Source organism: Frieseomelitta varia, unplaced genomic scaffold, assembly GCF_011392965.1.
Source record: "Frieseomelitta varia isolate USP_RPSP 00005682 unplaced genomic scaffold, Fvar_1.2 scaffold_265, whole genome shotgun sequence".
NCBI lineage: Eukaryota > Metazoa > Arthropoda > Insecta > Hymenoptera > Apidae > Frieseomelitta > Frieseomelitta varia.
In genome coordinates this window covers 228,300-247,038 of record NW_025109996.1, presented here as the reverse complement: position 1 = coordinate 247,038, position 18,739 = coordinate 228,300, and the positions used below count along the sequence as shown (strand labels likewise).

At 27.8% G+C, this 18,739-nt stretch overlaps 3 protein-coding genes across 9 annotated transcripts in view; 1 reads left to right on the top strand and 2 right to left on the bottom strand.

The window, feature by feature from the left end:
• Positions 1–13,448, bottom strand: part of LOC122528838 (ankyrin repeat domain-containing protein 12) — a 29,616-nt gene extending 16,168 nt beyond the window's left edge. The window contains exons 1-3 of one of the 2 annotated variants that reach the window (XM_043654395.1): positions 13,239–13,448; positions 12,952–13,086; positions 11,697–11,885 (exon numbers count right to left, since the gene is read on the bottom strand). In XM_043654395.1, the coding sequence (XP_043510330.1) occupies positions 11,697–11,885; positions 12,952–13,075 (313 nt within the window). In that variant the 5' untranslated portion in view covers positions 13,076–13,086; positions 13,239–13,448. Of the gene's footprint in view, positions 1–11,696; positions 11,886–12,270; positions 12,289–12,951; positions 13,087–13,238 lie in introns of those variants that run through there. The other variant, XM_043654396.1, reaches the window with a different exon arrangement.
• On the top strand, positions 4,311–7,582 carry LOC122528841. The gene is made up of 2 exons (XM_043654400.1): positions 4,311–4,565; positions 6,958–7,582. The coding sequence occupies exons 1-2, from the start codon at positions 4,471–4,473 to the stop codon at positions 7,211–7,213; spliced, it is 351 nt and encodes a 116-aa protein (XP_043510335.1). The 5' UTR covers positions 4,311–4,470; the 3' UTR covers positions 7,214–7,582.
• Positions 13,449–16,896: 3,448 nt separating the features above from the next.
• LOC122528853 overlaps positions 16,897–18,739 on the bottom strand; it is a 175,201-nt gene continuing 173,358 nt past the window's right edge. Inside the window, exons 10-14 of one of the 6 annotated variants that reach the window (XM_043654427.1) lie at positions 18,445–18,583; positions 18,237–18,359; positions 17,970–18,155; positions 17,720–17,891; positions 16,897–17,503 (exon numbers count right to left, since the gene is read on the bottom strand). In XM_043654427.1, the coding sequence (XP_043510362.1) occupies positions 17,746–17,891; positions 17,970–18,155; positions 18,237–18,359; positions 18,445–18,583 (594 nt within the window). In that variant the 3' untranslated portion in view covers positions 16,897–17,503; positions 17,720–17,745. Of the gene's footprint in view, positions 17,504–17,719; positions 18,156–18,236; positions 18,360–18,444; positions 18,584–18,739 lie in introns of all 6 variants that reach the window. The other 5 variants (XM_043654426.1, XM_043654425.1, XM_043654428.1 and 2 more) reach the window with 5 other exon arrangements.

Here is an 18,739-nt window from a genome sequence, read left to right as displayed (position 1 = left end):
AAACATGAGCGTCAATAGCGATAAAAGCAAACGTTCAAAAGCGTTGGATGAAATCTGCGATGGATATTTACGATCGTCACGTTTATAAAGTGAGATGAATAAATAAGATATAGAAAACGGTATAAGTAGGAAAAGAAAGAAAGTGTAGACTGGCTGGAAAAGTGAAAACACAATTCGGTAGAATGCCAAACTAAACTGCTATGGGAGGAGGACTGGCGTGTTTGGTCAACGTGTGGCTTACTGATGAATACGAAAAGGAGACATGCTCTCAGGGTATTTACACACATGAAAAGCAACATTTACTTTAAAGGAGATAGACTAGCATGATATTGTTGTGGCCACTTCACTTTTTTAGCTTCTTTTTTCTGATTTATCTATCTCGAATGTTAGTTGTTCATTTGTTCGTCAGATACGATGAAAATGAAAGTAGACTAAGTTCCTTAACAAGAACGTTCTTTTTTTTTTATCGTGCAACAAAAATACTAGTGGTCAGATGGACATTATAAAATTAAGCGTAAGAAAAACGAAAAATTTATCAACTATTGTAAGATATATTGTTTATAAATAGGTATGTTGCAATTAATTATAAGTGAAACTACCAAATTTATCAAATTTATATTCTTGATTATTAAGTTTGATATTAACACAAAATTGGTGATATAGTTGAAATTATATTATATAATAATATAAAATAAAAAATTGTTAATATTTAATTAAACGTTTGATAATTATAAACACATATTTGAAATAATAAATTATTTTTCTTACTTTTCATCTTTCATTTTCTTCTTTATGCATATTTTAATTTTTAAAATTATTAGAGACACAATAAGAAAGAGGTAAAATAGTAACAATAGATAGATAAAAAAATGAAAGACAGAAGAGTGACAAAAGAGAAAGTAACAATAAATAAATAAAAAAATGAAATGAAATTAAAAGAATGCAATCTTATTGTTAAATTTTTGAAGAATACTAAATAGAAATGTTTTCAAGTGTCTTTATAGCGTAGATAAAAGAAAAGAAATATAGCCCCCATCGAGTAGTTGCTGTTCAAGATGCCTACAAAGATTCGAATCCGAACGTCTTGTGAACTATCATGTAAACTTGTCAAGTTGCGACATTCATTGGTCTCCATCCCGATCGATATCTCCGCCATTAGGAATAAGACTAGTCATTTACGAGCAAAGATAAATTTCGTTATTTCCAAGATTTTATACTTTTATTTTTCTTACACGACAGATACTTTGTCGATGACACATTTTTTTTTATCACAGTTCGATTTTCAGTGAACGACAAAATTCTTTCGAAAGAAACAGAAAAAAATGTGCCTGAAGATTTTATACTTGAAATTTTCAGCCGATATGATTCTGTAATATATGCGAACCTGATAATATTGATTATTTAAAAGAGATTACACAATCATTATTTCGGGTTTTCTATGGTCGATGTCTAAAAAACATTTGATCGAATGTAAAAAAATTAGAGAATTTTATATAAAGCAAGAGCAGAGAAAGAAAGCAAGATGAGGACGCAAGATAAAATAAAACATTTGTTTACTTTGTACATTTACAAAAATGTGAATTACTTAAATTTTGGATCATACAATATGTATGCAATCTATATTGTATTTATTGACCATATTTCTGATTCTCACGATCGTGATTTTATTCTTTAACATTAACAAATCTCTATCATTATTTTTTGAATATTGTCAGTTGGATAATTTCTTACGTTTATAAACAAAATAAAAATGTTATTCTATGTAATATTTGAACAATAAATACCGCAAGAATATCATTTTACCCACAGATATTCTTATTGTAATTTTTAAAACTATTTTTTTATAAGTTTAAGAGATATTAATACTGTAAGTAATATTTTTTTTGGTTACAAAATAAATAAACATAAAAATATAGAGCAAATTTTCCTTAGTATTCTCATCTTATTTCCTCTTTGTCTATAACAATAAAATTGGTAAACTCGTCATTATCATGAGTTTTAAATATTTTGTTTATTGTTGTAATTTTTATCTTGTTCTAGTTATTAAATACATGATTATGCTACTGACAAAATTTATGATGATTTTTATTGAAATATGAAACATGATTAAAGTAAGTACTTTAACTATAATAGACGGAATATCTTATGCAACTGGATAGATGCATAGCTGTAGAGGATAGATAGCTGTATACAGTAGAGTAAAATTATATTAGACAAAATTAAATGATTTCGGATGGTATATATGCTTGTCTCAGAAGGGAAGAATTTAAAAAAATTACAAGACATTTCTATTTTTTCAAACTAAACATTACATTTTTTTAAACAATTACATTTTTTATAAGACTAATTCGTTTTTTTATTGTTTAGATTGTAATATTTTTATAAAATTTATTTTGTGAAAGATAAGAAAAAATGCAAAGTCCTACACTTGTGTTTCTGCTTCCTTCATCTTTCATACATTAAATTTGACAAAATAAGAATAAAAGTATTGATAAAAAATATATTATAATTCAAGCATTTTATATATTAATATATATCAATGAAAAATGTACTCATTGAAATTCTTTGAACATTTTTATTTTTAAGATAGACTATGCATTAATATATATATATATATATATACACACACCATTTGAAATTATTTAATTTTATCTAATAAAGTTCTTTTCTATTTTTTATTGCAATATGTATGTAGATATAAATTATATAATATCATAACATACTATATGATTTACTTTGCAGAAACTTTAATAACTTTAATAAATTGAATTTTTGTAAATTGTAATGCTTCATGTTTCCAAGAATAATGTGATAAGTTTTAAAGAATTATTTAAAAGAATTATATAGAATACTTTTTTTTTTATTCAGCAGAAAATCAAAGAAAATAGTAAATGTTATTATCAAATTTAAGATTTTCACTAATTTCTATTTAGCAGCTTTATATGCATCTTAAATTATTTCCTTAAAAAGGAAATTTATAAATACCTTGAAAATAAAATTTAATCTTAATAAAAATAAAATAAAAAATTAAAGAATATTATAATTTCAAGCAAGCACAATGCTTTTTAAAGGCATTACTGTGATTAATATTAATTATGGTTGAGCAATTAAATTAGATCGACTGGTATGAAATATTTGCTTTCAAAATGTTTTCTTACAAATTATTATATTAATAATTGAATCAATTGGCCGTAATATATATTTACATTATTTTCTTCAAAAATTATTATTAACCAGACTACTGAATTTTTTCTTTCAAATAATAAGATCTTTTTAAAATACATCTGAGATGTGCACCGCCAAGAAGAGGAAATTATTCTATAATAAATTAACTAATTCATAATATATAATGTAACAACTATTTAAATATAATATTAACGCGTAATAATATTTCAATATATATAATTGCTATAAAAATAAACAATATTTAATAATTATTTGGAACAAACTTTTTCTGTTATTCTGATTAATTTCTAAGAAATAAAATTTTTTGTAGTTGTTTTAATAATCGAGATATATTAATTTCAAAAAAAAAAAAAAGAGAATAGTGAAAGAGTGAGACTAATACACGAAAAACAAGGAAATAATTTGAATTTTGTTTCACAAATTTTCTTTCTCAACAATATGTTAAATATATCTCTTATAATGAGATATCCATCTCATGTTAAAAAGCACAGATATTTTTATCCTAAAATTGACTGCGTCGAATGGAAAGAACCAAGTAACGCGACGAAAAAATTTTCATACATGTAATTTGTAGATTTCCATTGAAAATATAGCGAAAATAGTTTGAAACCGACGCGACGTCGCGATAAAGAAGCTTGTTAGTTTCTGAGTGGTCTATCGGCTTTAAGTCACGGGCGGCGCCCGATACTGCCGCCTTCGTCTCTTCAACTAGTCCGATGAAAACTGCATTCACTTTAATTATATTACGCTAGAGACTTCATTTCAAACTTTGGTAAATTTCATACGGCGATATGAGCATCTTAAAAAGGCAAAAGAAAGAAAAGAAAAAAAAGGGAAAGAAAAAATAACACAAATTCCATAACGATTCGTACCAGAGCATATGTAAATATAATTGAGAGATATAGGCACTATAGTTTCATATATGTAAATTAACTTGAATGTACATATATTGCGATGTTTTCAACTAATGTATTATTTTAATACTCGTATGTTATACTTTTTGAGTTAGTACATTTATCTTCAATAAATTCGCGTGCGAGTAAAAAAATCGTTTAAATTACCATATAGAGTATTTTCAAAATCATTTAAATTATCACACAGAATATTTTCCACGCATATGTATATAAGTACATATGTATAGCATTACAGGAAATTGTGTACGAATTTGGTTAAAAATAAATAAATAATCAGTGATACTGAACATAATCTTTGATTGAGATGTTTTTGATTTTAATACGTGAGTCTAACTAACGCCTGTTGGTATTAAAGATCACTTCCTCAAGAATGTCTGACTCGAAGGCACACCGAATCTTCGGCTTTAAACCGAGTTCGAAATTCTCTGTGGAAACATTGGATTTGTCGTCGATATCGTCTCGCAGGTAAGCCAGGGCCGAACTCTGTTAAAAATGACTACTATGTGTATCGTAGAAACATTTAGAGAAAGTGAGTTCACAAATCGAGTTAATTTCGCAAAATAAATTGTGAAGTATTATTTCTTATCTTTTTCTTAATTGAATATTTTCTTTTTTAAATATCATTGTACGACAATGAGTACATACGTAAATGCAGTAATGTAGGAGATAAATTTCACTTGTATGTGTATATTAAACCGCTCCAAAAATTTAGATATTTTGTACAAATAAAAATAAATTATAATATTGTCGACACACTGAATTTTTTAATGAATTTTATATGCGTGTATCGTTAAGATTCAAGAAGGAAATTTATAAAAGACAAAAAAAAAAAAAAAAATGTAATACGATACTAATTTAAGAAGATTTCATCTACCGATTTATAATACTTCAAAAAAAGTATCAGTTGAGTTATTTTTCTGCTAGTGATTAAATAAAGTTGTTTGTTATTTTCATTTCAGTATTATATGATTACTTAACTGAAATATTAATAATATATTACATATTTCATATAAAAGTAGAAAAATTTAGAGAATACAAATTTATATATCTTTCTTTGTCTAAAAAAAAGCTTTCTTTTACAGTTACTTTCTTTACATCTAACTATTAAAGATAGTTTCATACTAAATATTAATTATCAATAATTTATTCTTGCTGAAATATTCAATATTATTATTTATAATAATTTATTAATTGAAAAATATATTTGTACTATTAAAAATTGTTTTGAATAATTTTAATATTTAAAGGAAATATACTACATTTTAAATGCTAAACTTCAAAGTCATTGCGGCCCTGTGTCAAATATTGTTCCTAATATTACCAAAAGAGAGAGAAAGGAGAGAAGGAGAATATTGTACGTTTGAAATTAAAACTAAAATCTACATGTAACTTTATTACTAAAATTGAAAACTGAACATGCAACATCTGTCTTATTTAAAACATTTCAGTTATGGTTTTACTTCAAATATTATAAAAAACTAAATTGTAGTTTTATTTTATTTAAATTTTAAATTAAATTTTGATTATGATTTTCAAATAGTTTCTAATTATGATTATGAGAAAATATGAATCGAACTAAACCAAATATTATAACTGATATCTTACAACTAAAAGATTTTAAATTTTACTATACATTAGAAAACTGTATGATTTACAATTGTTTTTAAAATATTATTTTGAACTGCACTATAAAATCAACGATTGCAGATTGAAAATAAAAAAGTGATAAAAATATATTTTAAAAATTTTCCTAAAAATGGAATATACAGAAGAAATGATACATAAATTTGGTATTTATCTAGCAGTAGGCTTTGCTATAAATTTTCAATTTTTTATGGACACGTCTTTTAATATTTGAAAACATAGATTTTTTTATTATTCACAGTTTTGTTTTTTTAATTATATTACTTATATCACTTTTTTCTCTGAGACTTTCAAATGGTATTTTATTGTTGTTTCGAGCTTTAACAATTTAAATTTAAAATTTAGATATTTTAAAACATATGACTCATAACATTACATTCGTCATGAACTAAATTATTATTATATACTATTTTATTTACTTATTTATCCGGATACACATTTACTTTTCTACAATATAAACAATCAGATAAAGAAGAGAAAGATATAATAAGTCTTAATGATTGTAAGCTATGCTGAATTAAAAATTACACAAACTATAAGCTATAAATATAAATTATATTTGAAAACATAAATTAACTGAAACTGTATAAATTATACAAACTATATTTAAAACTAGAGAAAGACTTTAGAATGTGTACAGATATGAAAATAATTATTTATTAAAATAAAATTGTCTCGTGCGATATTATTATCATGGAAAAAAAGGAACATACTCAAATTTGTAAAGAGACATGATACAAATAAAAGTAATATCTCAATCAAAAAAATTATATATTTCCAAAAATAAAAGAAAAAAAGGAAAAAAAGAAAGAGAAAAGAAATATTTAATAATATACACTCGATGGCTAAAGATCATTAGATCCAGACAGATCACTTATGTCAATTATTCAATTCCTAAAAAATGAGTAAAAAAATGTTATCACGATACGTATATTCTAATACTGAAATCGAGAAATTTTCTGAAACTAAAATCGATCTGTAGAGTTTTTGAGTAGCTTGAATCATTTCTTAATGGAAAACTCCAATATTTGTCATCAATAGAAAAAAAGTAATGAACAAGTAATGAACTCGATTATTAAATAAAATCTCTAAAATTTCTATAATTTCTTTCAATATCATATACGATAATACCTAATTTCACTCTAAATATCATGTAAAATACGAGTGCCAAATATCTCCGAAGTAATGAGAGGAGAAAAATTATATGGAACAGTGCGGCCCTGTCTCGAGTATTGATCTGTACGAGAGTTGTCTGCTGCCCCTCCCGAACCCAACGCTGGATGTTTCATCCCTCCGCAGCCCCTGAACAACAAGGATGTCGTGCACCTGTGACTACAGTGTTGGTGAAAACCTTACTATATACATATATACGCCGAGGAGACATTGTCCTCCGCACTATATACACATATAACGTGCGAGCTTACGACTTGACTCATCATTTGTTCTTCATTTTCAATATAACGTCATGATATCCTATAACATCATTCGATGTTCGACCTTTCTTTTGTGGAATAATTTCATTTTACTGGAAATTCGAGCTCACTTATACAACCATGCAAGATACTCTAAAAGAGAAAGTGACCAACAAGGATGTTCTTAATGTTGAGTATATTAGCTAGAACTGTTCACGAACAACTTGTAAACTGCCAGCAAACTGTTCCTGAGCAAGATACAAGCAAGGTTCTTCAGGAATAAGTCTCCACTGATATACTGTTTTCAAAACAATGTTTACTGTTCATTGGTCTATACTGACTGTGGACATTAGTGCAAACTTAGACTGTTATTTGTTTTGCTACTTCATAGGTAGATATTAATATAAAGTATAAAAATTTTTTTAATAAAGTATTCTTTTTTCTCTTTCTTTGGATTAATTTACAGTTATTACAAACAATTAATTGTATACCTGGTCAATTAAAATATGATGCTGATTATTGATGATTATTGTTTCATAACCTGAATAGAGTTACTATGTAAAATATAGAATATTCAATCACAAGTTAATTTTACTCTGTCACTTAATTTCTGAAGAAGCAGTATTGGTAAAACGTGGGTGATATTTCTATCGAATTCAGCTTACACCGCAAACTTTAAATAGTAATAATTTTATAAATACGAATCATAAAAATCTTGAAGTTTAAATCAACTTTCCAGTATTAAATTATTTTTAGAGTAATGTTTGCATTTCCTTTTTTTAAAAATTTTCTAATTTTAAAAATGTATTTTAATGAAGTATAAAAGTTTTGTATAATGACCTTTACTCATGGATTAATTAGAATCTTTTTTACATAACATACTGTTGACATTTTTAAATTTTTAAATTTTGAAAAAAATTTCGATTGAACTCCTATATATCGTTGGCCGATCGTGTTTTCATACACAAACATTCAAAAATTGTCGGTTAACAATCTGTTAAAAAGTAAATACATATAACTGATAGATCAAGATCAACTTATGACACAAATTTTTCTTCTTGTAAGGTGTTTATTTTTATTTCTACAAGAAAAAAATAAGTGACTAATTTTTAGAAAACAAAGAAATTTCTAAGTATTTTAAAAATTAATTGAGATTTAGAGATTAAAATTTGATTGATAATTCTTTAATAATTCTAATAATTCTTCAATAAGGAGTAGTTTCTTTCTATTAAAACATAATATTTTTAATCTTAAAAGAAGTAGAATATAAAAGTATTTACTAATCTCTCTCATCTTCATCAAATTTACTATCTCTCTCATATATAGTACATAATAATAACATAATAGAAATTTTCTTTTAAGCAAAAGAACATTAGAAGAGAAAGAATCGGTCATCCTCAGTCGTTCTTATGTAGAGGAATGTTTACGAAATTATTTAATTTTTTTAATATTTATAAAAATTTAATATTATAATAATCGCCACTCGAGAGGTGAGTCTCAGGCACTACTTGGATTCATGCGGCGAAAACGTTTATATCTTTATTTTTAGTTTGATTTCTTTAGAATATCGCTTCATAAATGGGTTCCTAAGCTCTTTATGTATAATCTTACGAAGTGTAAAATGATACATTTTTAAATGGCTTTATAAGATTTTCTTATCTCAAGTTAGACCGTGATCGTGGATGGGATTGAGACTTCGGCATTAGTCCGAGCTTGACAGTCGTGGCAATAGGAATATTATTTTCAAAGTTTTTGGGCCTTGTAAGCATGGAATGTAGTAATAAAATCAGTTCAAGTGAAGATGAATTTGATTTGCCGTTGTTTGAACGACGAAATTACTTCTATAGATGAAGCAATTGACGTTAGAGAGAAGGAAAGCAGTAATGAAGATAGAGATGAAGTAAGAGGCGTAAGAAGATAAAAAATGAGAATAATAGACGGTGAACGTGAAAGTGATAGTAATACCGCAAAAGACAGAAAATTCAGAATGGATTACATTTTACTGCGATACTTGTCCCAATAAGCCGAGGATACATCTTGGCGATTGTTTTATAAAATACCATACAAAGTAACAATACAAAGCTTAATATTTAACAAATTTTCTTCTTTGAGATGTAAAGATACATAAAATGTTAAAATATAAAAGTTTTATACGTTAATTTTTATATGAAATCATTTTAAGTTAGTTGTAAGAAATTTACCAAACATGCGGAAAATCTCGAGTTACTGGTTCGCCCGAGCGAAAAAGAGTTAATATTATAATAACATATAAACTTCTTTTTTACTAAGTCATAAATAAAACAAAAGAAATCTGAAATTTTTGGGACATTTTCTTTTCTATTTTATAGATTAAAATTGGGAAAAAATTTTGTTTTCTACACGTTAACAAATTTTTTTTATCTACTAAATAATTTTTATTTGATAAAAATAAAAACAAACATGTTACAAAACTATTTTTATTTGCTTCATTTACTTTTACATTAACATAAATGTGTTTCTAAAATGCTCATTCAAATTAAATTTTTGTTATTCCACGAAATTATTTTTATGATGAAAAATTTAATATATATCTAATATCTGATTAATACATGAATACTAAAATAAATGCAATGATAGAAAAATATTTTATATATGCATTATGATTTAAAACAATTAAATTATTTAAATTAAAAATAAAGGAAAGAAAAATAAAGGAAGAGAAAAAAATCTTATTAGTTATGCCTTGTAGCTTGTTTCATCTGTTTCTTCGACCTTAAAGGGTAATGGGACGAAACGGGACAGAGAAAGAGTAGTCGAGCGACGAAGGTGGATTGTATATGAATGAACCCGGACCCGCTGACTTCCTGCGTTTAGGAAGGTCGTGCACCGTCGCTTTCATTTATCGACGAGAGTCTCTACACAAGAACGAACGAGGGTGACCGACCCCTGCAATATTCTTTCACTTAAAAGAAAATTTCTATTATGCTATTATTATATACTGTATATGAGAAAGATATAGTAAAGTATAATAAAAATAATCATGCGAGTACACATTTGAAAGTTAAAAAAGTATGTAATTTTAGACATATGGATGGATTTCAAAAATAATAATTTGCTACTTTTTATATATAATACATATTATGAAAAAATTTTTAAAGTTATCTCTATCAGCCAATTGCTATTTCTTGATGATAAAAAAAAAGAGATAAGCAATAAAAAATAAGTATAACGGCGATACAAGTCATGCAAAGAATGAGTTCCCTAAAAGAAAGGCTGAATATTCATTTTAATAATAATAATAATAAAAAAAACAAAGACAGAAAAATATGTATATTATATGTAGAATGATCTATTTATGTATATAATAAAATTATGTAAAATTATAAATTAAAAATTTATTTGAGATTTGCCTAGTTTATTTATTTTTATTTGAGATTTGCCTAGTTCGAACCAATACCGATACTCATTTTTAAAAAGATTCTCGGTTATTGGTTTTGTTTATTATTAGATTTTTTTTTATTTTTTATAAATTCATATACTACCCAAACCTAACCTTTTTTAACTTAAATCCACGTCACAACCTCAAAAAATATAATATCAGTATTAAAAATATTTTTGCAAATATGTCCAAAGGTAAGGTGAGATGATAATTATATTTACATATAAAATGTTCAAAATAATCAATCAGCGAGGAATTAACGTTTTTGACCTTACTGGAATTGACATTTAACGATTCTTGGATTTTCATTTTTCAATTTTACACTCATTTTTGCAAACAAAAAAATTTAAATATTTTAAAGTTTAACATACAATTTAATCGAAGAATCATGCATATTAATAAGAATTTTTTAATATTTCGTTTAAACTTGAAATATTTTTTAGTGTTTAAGAAAAATAAGTGGGTTGAAAATGACCGAAAGAACGCAGCAAGATTAAATAAATTCCACGATTTATTATATATAAGGATATGTATCTTCCGAACGATTGTCAGAATTAAAATTTCGTATTTTAGATTTATCATCTTTTTTCATAAAATCTATCAAATTTCATTTCGATTATCTATTGGTATCTTTTGGAAATACAGCTATACAGCTGATATATATTTTGTTTTGCTTTGATGATAATCTGAAGTTATCGCAATTTTTTTCAACAGTTTAGAATATAAGGAAAGGTAGCAACAGTTTCAATAGTTCTTTTAATTTGATTTAATTTTGCTTAAAAATTTGTTTAAGCATTTAAATTTTATTTTAAAATATAAAATATTTTACTTATGAATATTTAAAATATTTTCATGAATTTGAATATTTTAAAAATGGTAAAAATATTGACCAACATAACATAAATTACTTAGTAAAAATAAAAACCTAGAACATACATTTCAATTTCCAACATTAAATAGTACTCTTTAAAAATATAATTAATTTTTAATATAATATGTATGTAAGTCTCATATTGTTCTCATTATGTCTATAAAATAAAATGAATAAAATGATATAAAATGAAATGAAACGAAACAAAATAAAATGTGACCAAAAAATATAAAGAAACGTGATTTACTTACTATTCGTTTCCTTGGTGTTGATATCATAACCATTCACGAGCATCTGCCGCACTCGAAAATCTTCTTTACGATTAATAGATGCCTGGACTGCCGATTCCCCATTTTTGCTAGTCCAACGGCCTTTTGACCCTCGCTGTTGTAATGTTGATGATCTTGAAGTAGTTGTTGTGTTTTCTGTTCGATTTCCGCCTGAAAACAAATAAATGAATCAGATTTTCAAATATAATCATTTGCTACTAAAATAAAATAGTGTTCGAACATAAAATTCTCAATTATAAATTATACAATAGCCAATAGATACATATATCATAATTTAATTATCGTAACATTTCTTTAGATGTTTATTTATCTGTTTGAAATAATATAAAAGAAATGCAAATTTTAATGACACGATAAATAAAATACTTTCTATTGATTGATGCTCATATTTTAAATCATTAAAAGCAATACATATTGCAAAGTTTGGATATGCGAACTTACGAATACTGAACAGAATTGATAAACTATATTATAAGAATATGTATATAACTGATATTAACGCCTCCTAGTGAACATTGTAGTTGCAACAAGTTACCGGCAATCGGTGTCACTGTCAGGTCATTTCTCTCTCGCAGTAGGAACTCGAGCGTACGTCAATTATTTACATTAACATGCCCCTTCTCTTTTCTTTGTCAAAATTGTGAGGCGCTGTTCGCTGCAGCAGAACCGCGGGAACGAGTTAACTAATACAAAGTTACGTGGTTGGTAGGCCTGTATGGAAGGTACAGGCGGGCAAAACTCGTTCGCGCGAAGTAACTAGCTTCGATTTTGTATTACAGTTTGTTTCGATAAAACGACATACATAGCATAAATACTATGTGCCTATCGGGAGGCATAAATGCTACATAGTTCCCGCGAGTGTGACTTGTTCATGTATCGCCAATGAAGAAATAAACACGTAGGCTCACGATCAAACAAAGAATTCAGCTGTCAGGAGCAGCATTCATCAACTAACCTATGCATGATGTAACGTAAAGTTAACGTAAAATGACAACGTATGTCCGTATAAACATGAAATAAATAAATAAATAAAAAAAAAAAAAAAGAAAAATATTCGTCCAAATACTTTAAAACTCTTTGGTATGAAAGCGTATATACATGGGTGAATCACATGGAGCGTTATTGCTCGATCTCTGTCTACGTGCTATTTTATCAGAATCTGCTAAATCGCGCGTGTGTTTCTTTTTTTTTTCAATGAAATACTCTTTTTTCTCACCTGATACTATTTCCTGAGAGGTCATTTGAAGAAGAAGCGCAAGCTGTTGTCGCTCGGACATCCGCGCTGGGTAACCGCGGAAACGACTGTTACCGCCTGCGGGCATTCCGTCCTCATAACTCATGTAACTCGGGTCTGAAAACGCACGTGGAGGATTATAACGAGCACTTGAGAGGAAAATATCACTGAGAGATAGATACGCGTCTTTGTTTCTAAACCCGCAGTTGATTTGTCAAGAGTAAAGATAACCTAAAATCGTACGGTCGGTTCACGCCATTTTGACCTACCGAGCGCGCACAGATACGTGAATCGACAGTCACGCGACACGTACGCAACCACACGCGCCAAAACCGATTACATCCGACGAACACTGAGAATTGTCGCTCGTGATATATGTACTCTTGTTTCCCGGGCTGATGGTTTGATTTCACAACGCGGCATGTGTGTGCGTGCTCTTTCGAAAATGAGATTCGCGACACTACTCGGAACACAGTGCGCAATATGACGCAACGTTTGTATTGTATTTAGAGTTGGTATCTCTGTCGGTAGTGTGTATCGCGCCAATATTCAAATTAACGCGGCACGAAACAGCTTAGTACAGGAAACGGTTTAGTACAGGATAGATAATACAAATTGCAACAAAAAGAAAAATTTTTATCTTATTAGAAGCGATTTTATCTTATTAGAAACAATAAAATATTCCAGTGTGTTAATGAAACATACTTGTATAATCGTATATCTTTTTTAATAAAGAAGATGGGTTTACATATTATATCACGTATTGTTCAATTTCAAACTTATAATGGGAGCTGTACCGTACAATGGGTAAAATTACATGTACATTTATAAAATAAATAGTTGGTATAACCAAATAAAAATTATAGAAAATTTGGATACTAAATTATTCACTATAGTAATTTCAATCTAGTAATATAATAGGCCATGTAGAGCCATCACATACATTTACATATATATTAATTTTCCTTCACACTGTCCATCATAAGTAGGACAACAAATTGAACTACACTCGCATTCTCGTCGCACATGTGCACATATTCATGTCATACTATTTCGCGCCTTGTGTTTATTGTAACGACACTATAGTTTAATTATGAATAATGATAAGAACACATCGTTTAATTATCTAATGCAGTGGCTATCTACTAGTAACATCATACAAAATACATAACGACTTTCTTATCGTCAGACCGATTATATACGAATTGTTACTTGTTAATTGACATTTCCAATACTGCGAATGGCACGCGATTTTTTTTTGTTTGTTTGTGTATAATTATAACATTCAATATTTTTCACAGTAAAAGGAAAATATTAATCCAAAAAAGAGAAATTTATTTAACTTAAGAACAAGCAATCTCAATTTTTATTCGTACATTGATTAATTGTTTACCTTATCGCAGACGTTTTAACATACTAATATATGTATCTCAAAAGAAAGAGACTGACAATTAGTTGTCATCTTTCTTATGTTTTGCTTATGAATGTATTATAAACGGAATTGTTTATAATAACATTATGTATGTATCAGGAATAATAAAAAAAATTATAAATAATTTGGTCATTATTAGGTATTAAAATATACATACATATTACGTGAACTTTAACAGTTAAGAAAGCATATTTTATATAAGTACAATGTTGGATGTAATTTTAATATAAATATAATTTAAAATTTTATCAAAACAGTAATTTAAACAAAGAACATTCTTAAATTTTTAGATCAATTTTTGCTGATTTTTTTAAAATGATAGAGTAAAATCTTGAAGGAAAAAAAATTATAGTAACAGTTTAAAGACTCATGATAATATAATAGCAGAACATTTTGGCATAAAAAAATTGATATTTATATGGGGATAGATGTATAAATGTACTGCTTGATGCATTATATGTCAAATATCCTACTATTACATCCATTTCTATAAAATAATAATCAATAAACTTGTTTATTAATTTTGCACATCTGGCAATAATATAATCTTAGAAAACAGTATAATACAAATATATGGTACATATCTATAGGATGGCAGAAGAGAATTTTTGAAGAATATCAATAATTCTCTATTGGAATGAGGCATGTTTTGTATTGTAATAGGGAACATGTATGTATATCTAGGTGCCATAAATTTTTCAAAAAGTAGTTGGACAGAATGGTCATGTATATTATTGAATTCAAATTTAGTTCAGAAGCTAAGTTAATTATCGTTTTCACAAAGAGATTCCGCTTAGTCCCATTTTTATTGGTCTGTAAAGGTATTTCAAGAAGTATAAATAAATAAATTTTTCACTGAAACTTTTCAATAGTTTTTATCAATGTGTTCCTTGGCATTATCTATGCATTTCTTTATCAAGTTTTTCTTTTTTATATTTATATACAAATTATATTAAGAGTTAGAAAGACTAGTAGTTTTATGCTAACTTATAATTGTTAATACACTTATATAACAAGTTATTTATGCAGTGTCCCTGCAATATAAATAGGAAAACTTAGAAATTGTTTTCATATTTTGTGTTTAAAGATTTGAAATCCATTTAAGATGACTTTTTCACTTTTGTTTTCTGGTCATTTGGAGTGAAATACACATAAAGCTCTGATAATTTTTGCATCGAGAAGATGTGGAATTCTTATTAGGGAAAGTTTGTTAAGCTTTGCAATATTTTGCTTGGGAAATGGATCACCTATCTATATTACATCAATACAGATATCAATTATTACTTTGATTAGTTATAAACTTAGACTCAGTATTATATTATTACTGAACTGTAACAGCTTAATAATATGTCATTACTTTCTGATAGTCAGAGGGACGATAGGTTATAACAGTACGTGATATAAATTATTACTTTTCTTATTTCCTAAAAAACATAATTTCTTTTTGACACAAGATGTTATTACAGGTTTTTTTTTCTTATATAATAGCAACATTATAATAACAGAAATTTTATAACGAAACAATTTAATAACGCTTGAATCTATGTTGTACATGTTTGTGCACAGGCAGTTTAATAATTGTACTTTATATACATTAACTAAAATTTACTAATTGAACGCTCCTTACTAAATTAATATTTTAAGAGATAATATAAACAAATTTTATGACTTTTGATTGATCTCGGTTCACGTACCGTAAACCCACTCATCATGTAACCATCTTTAGTTTTTATTGATAATAAATAATCATAGTTATAATTTCACGCAGTTCACTAACTAATTAATTTTGAGATTGAACGCACATATTGTTATTTCCTAAGCTTACAATGTCTATCTACTTGAACGGTCATTAAGTTATAATATGTTATAACTATAACAACAACGATGATGACAATAGTGATGATTATGATTATGATAGTAGAATGAATAATAGTAAATAGCGATAGTTACAATTTAATCATGATTAATTTTTATTCGTATTACTATGCATTGTGCACTATTTATTTTAATGGAATGTCTATCTTGATTTTCATTCATTTTAGAATTCAAATAAAACTACATCTGATATCGAATATTAATTTCCTCTTACTAGAGCCTTTATTTTCTCTCATTTTCAATTTAACAATATTTAATTTGTTTTGCACTTTATCTACAACATAATCGATAAAAAGTTAAAAATTATACATATGTTCAAGTGAGTGTACAAACGTACTTTATATTAATGAAAATGACGCTATGAATGATCAATTGAATGCGGATATACGTTATTCTGTTTCAATTGTTTGGAAAAATTGTATTTCCTTAACTATGAGCAAATGTCGTTACATTTCAATCAGTTTATGTGCCACTTTAGAAGTGTCTAATTTTATAGCGGTGAGTTTCTCTACCAGTCTTTTCTCCTTCTCCGAACCTAGACATTTTAATTATTAAAATCGTCATATTGAACCCTGTGTTAGACTGTGTCTCATTTTCAACATTTGTGTATGGCACAAATGAATATAGAGCTCACGTAACTAATATGCGTACATACTTTTATTTCTTCCACGTGGGCGCACTAATTGCGGGGAAGAATTTAGAATTCATACTTTTCATTTTTTTCTTTCGCTATTGTAACCCTGTCGCAAAATTTCATGTTAACAAACTGCCAATCTTGAATTTGTATTCTACATTAATATAGATACATTATAGTATATGTTCAAAGTTATACATATACTATTTTTCTTTAAAGTAGATTGTTTCACTTTCTTTTCTAGATGTTAATTCGTATAATATTTGCAATAATGGCAATAAAATTATTATTAGTGATCGTTTAATTTCGTCCTGAAAATTTTTCTTCATTTCCTTATTGCGAACATTACTACAGAAATTTCGATTAATTTTACAAAATTCACTTGCCCACAATTATAGTTGGTTAGAAGAGTTCCAGTTTTGGCAATCCAGAAAGTCAATCATCGCTGTTGCTGCTAACATTGTAAGGAAAGACTGTCAGTACGGTAGTATTCGATGATCTGATATCAACCGCTGATAACACGGACGGTCCACTTGTTTCTATTGCATGCTAAAGCCTCCATAAACTGGATCTTCGTGCTGCTGATCCCGATCCTAGCGTGCATATACAGAATGATTTCATTAGGCTCAATAATAATTTCAATTACCTACTTCTATGTAAAATAATGATCGAACGTACGTAGTGTTATGTGATCAATACTAGAGTTTCTACTAAAATACTGTTGATGAATTTAAATGTTTAAGTGGGTGAGTGAAAACTAACAAATTTTTAATTTCTTGTAAAAATATTAGTGGAGAACGCAATGGTACCGGCTTGTGTTTAACGACATCCTCCTTTATCTATGATTGTACCGACCAGCATGAGAAATGGCCACCATCTCTATGGGCAAGGAACCTCTTCGTTTGACGAGCGGTTCAGGAATTGAGTCCTTTTTTCCTAGTTCCCTCTTCCATTTAAGCCATGTGCCATTATCGTTTCCATCTGTGGATCCTCCAGAAAACATTTCTGGTCCTCCAGAACTCCTTCTCCTCAATATCTTTTTCCGATTACGAGGCTTACCATTTATACTACTCCTATTGAACATATCACGGCGTAATTCAGATATGTCTGCCGGCACTGAACCTCGCCGCGGAGATGGCATGCCAGGGCCGATGCTATCAACTATTCTTGTTATTCCGTTATTGTTGCTACTTCCGGTATTATTGTTATTATTATTATTATTTATTGGGAGGTTCTCTCGTTCATCTAGAAACATGCAGCTAGCGGTAACAAATTTCAAGCAAAAACTTGTTATTCACGATATTAATATGTAGTATGTGTACATACTAGTTAAAGACAAAATATTGCCAAGAAGATTTCCAAGAGCAGTTTCTTGTGGAAGACTTGCTCTTCGAGGTGCTGCAACATTACCCTCTCGAGGTCCCAAGGCTAATCTATTAAAACCGCCACCTGAAAATGGAATAAGTATTAGTGTGATATTGATTACAGCTTTTTTTCTATTACAGATGCTTTGAGGATATTATTGTCCTCTTACCTTGTTGTCTAGTAATGTCATTTGGTACAGAACCACGTCTGGAAGTGTGATCAACTCTGGTTGTTATAGATGGTACTGCGATGTCATCCAATCTAGATAGAAGACCAACTGGAGCGGATCCACGTCGTCTAGTCCATGACTAAATAATCAAACATGTATTTTAATTATAACTGTTACTTGTTCAGGATGAAATAATCTGATTATATAATACAATATAATTCTGTGACAATATTTCAGAGTCTAACTCTGTAACTATTTCTTTCTTGCAATTTATTAATACTCTATTTATTAATGA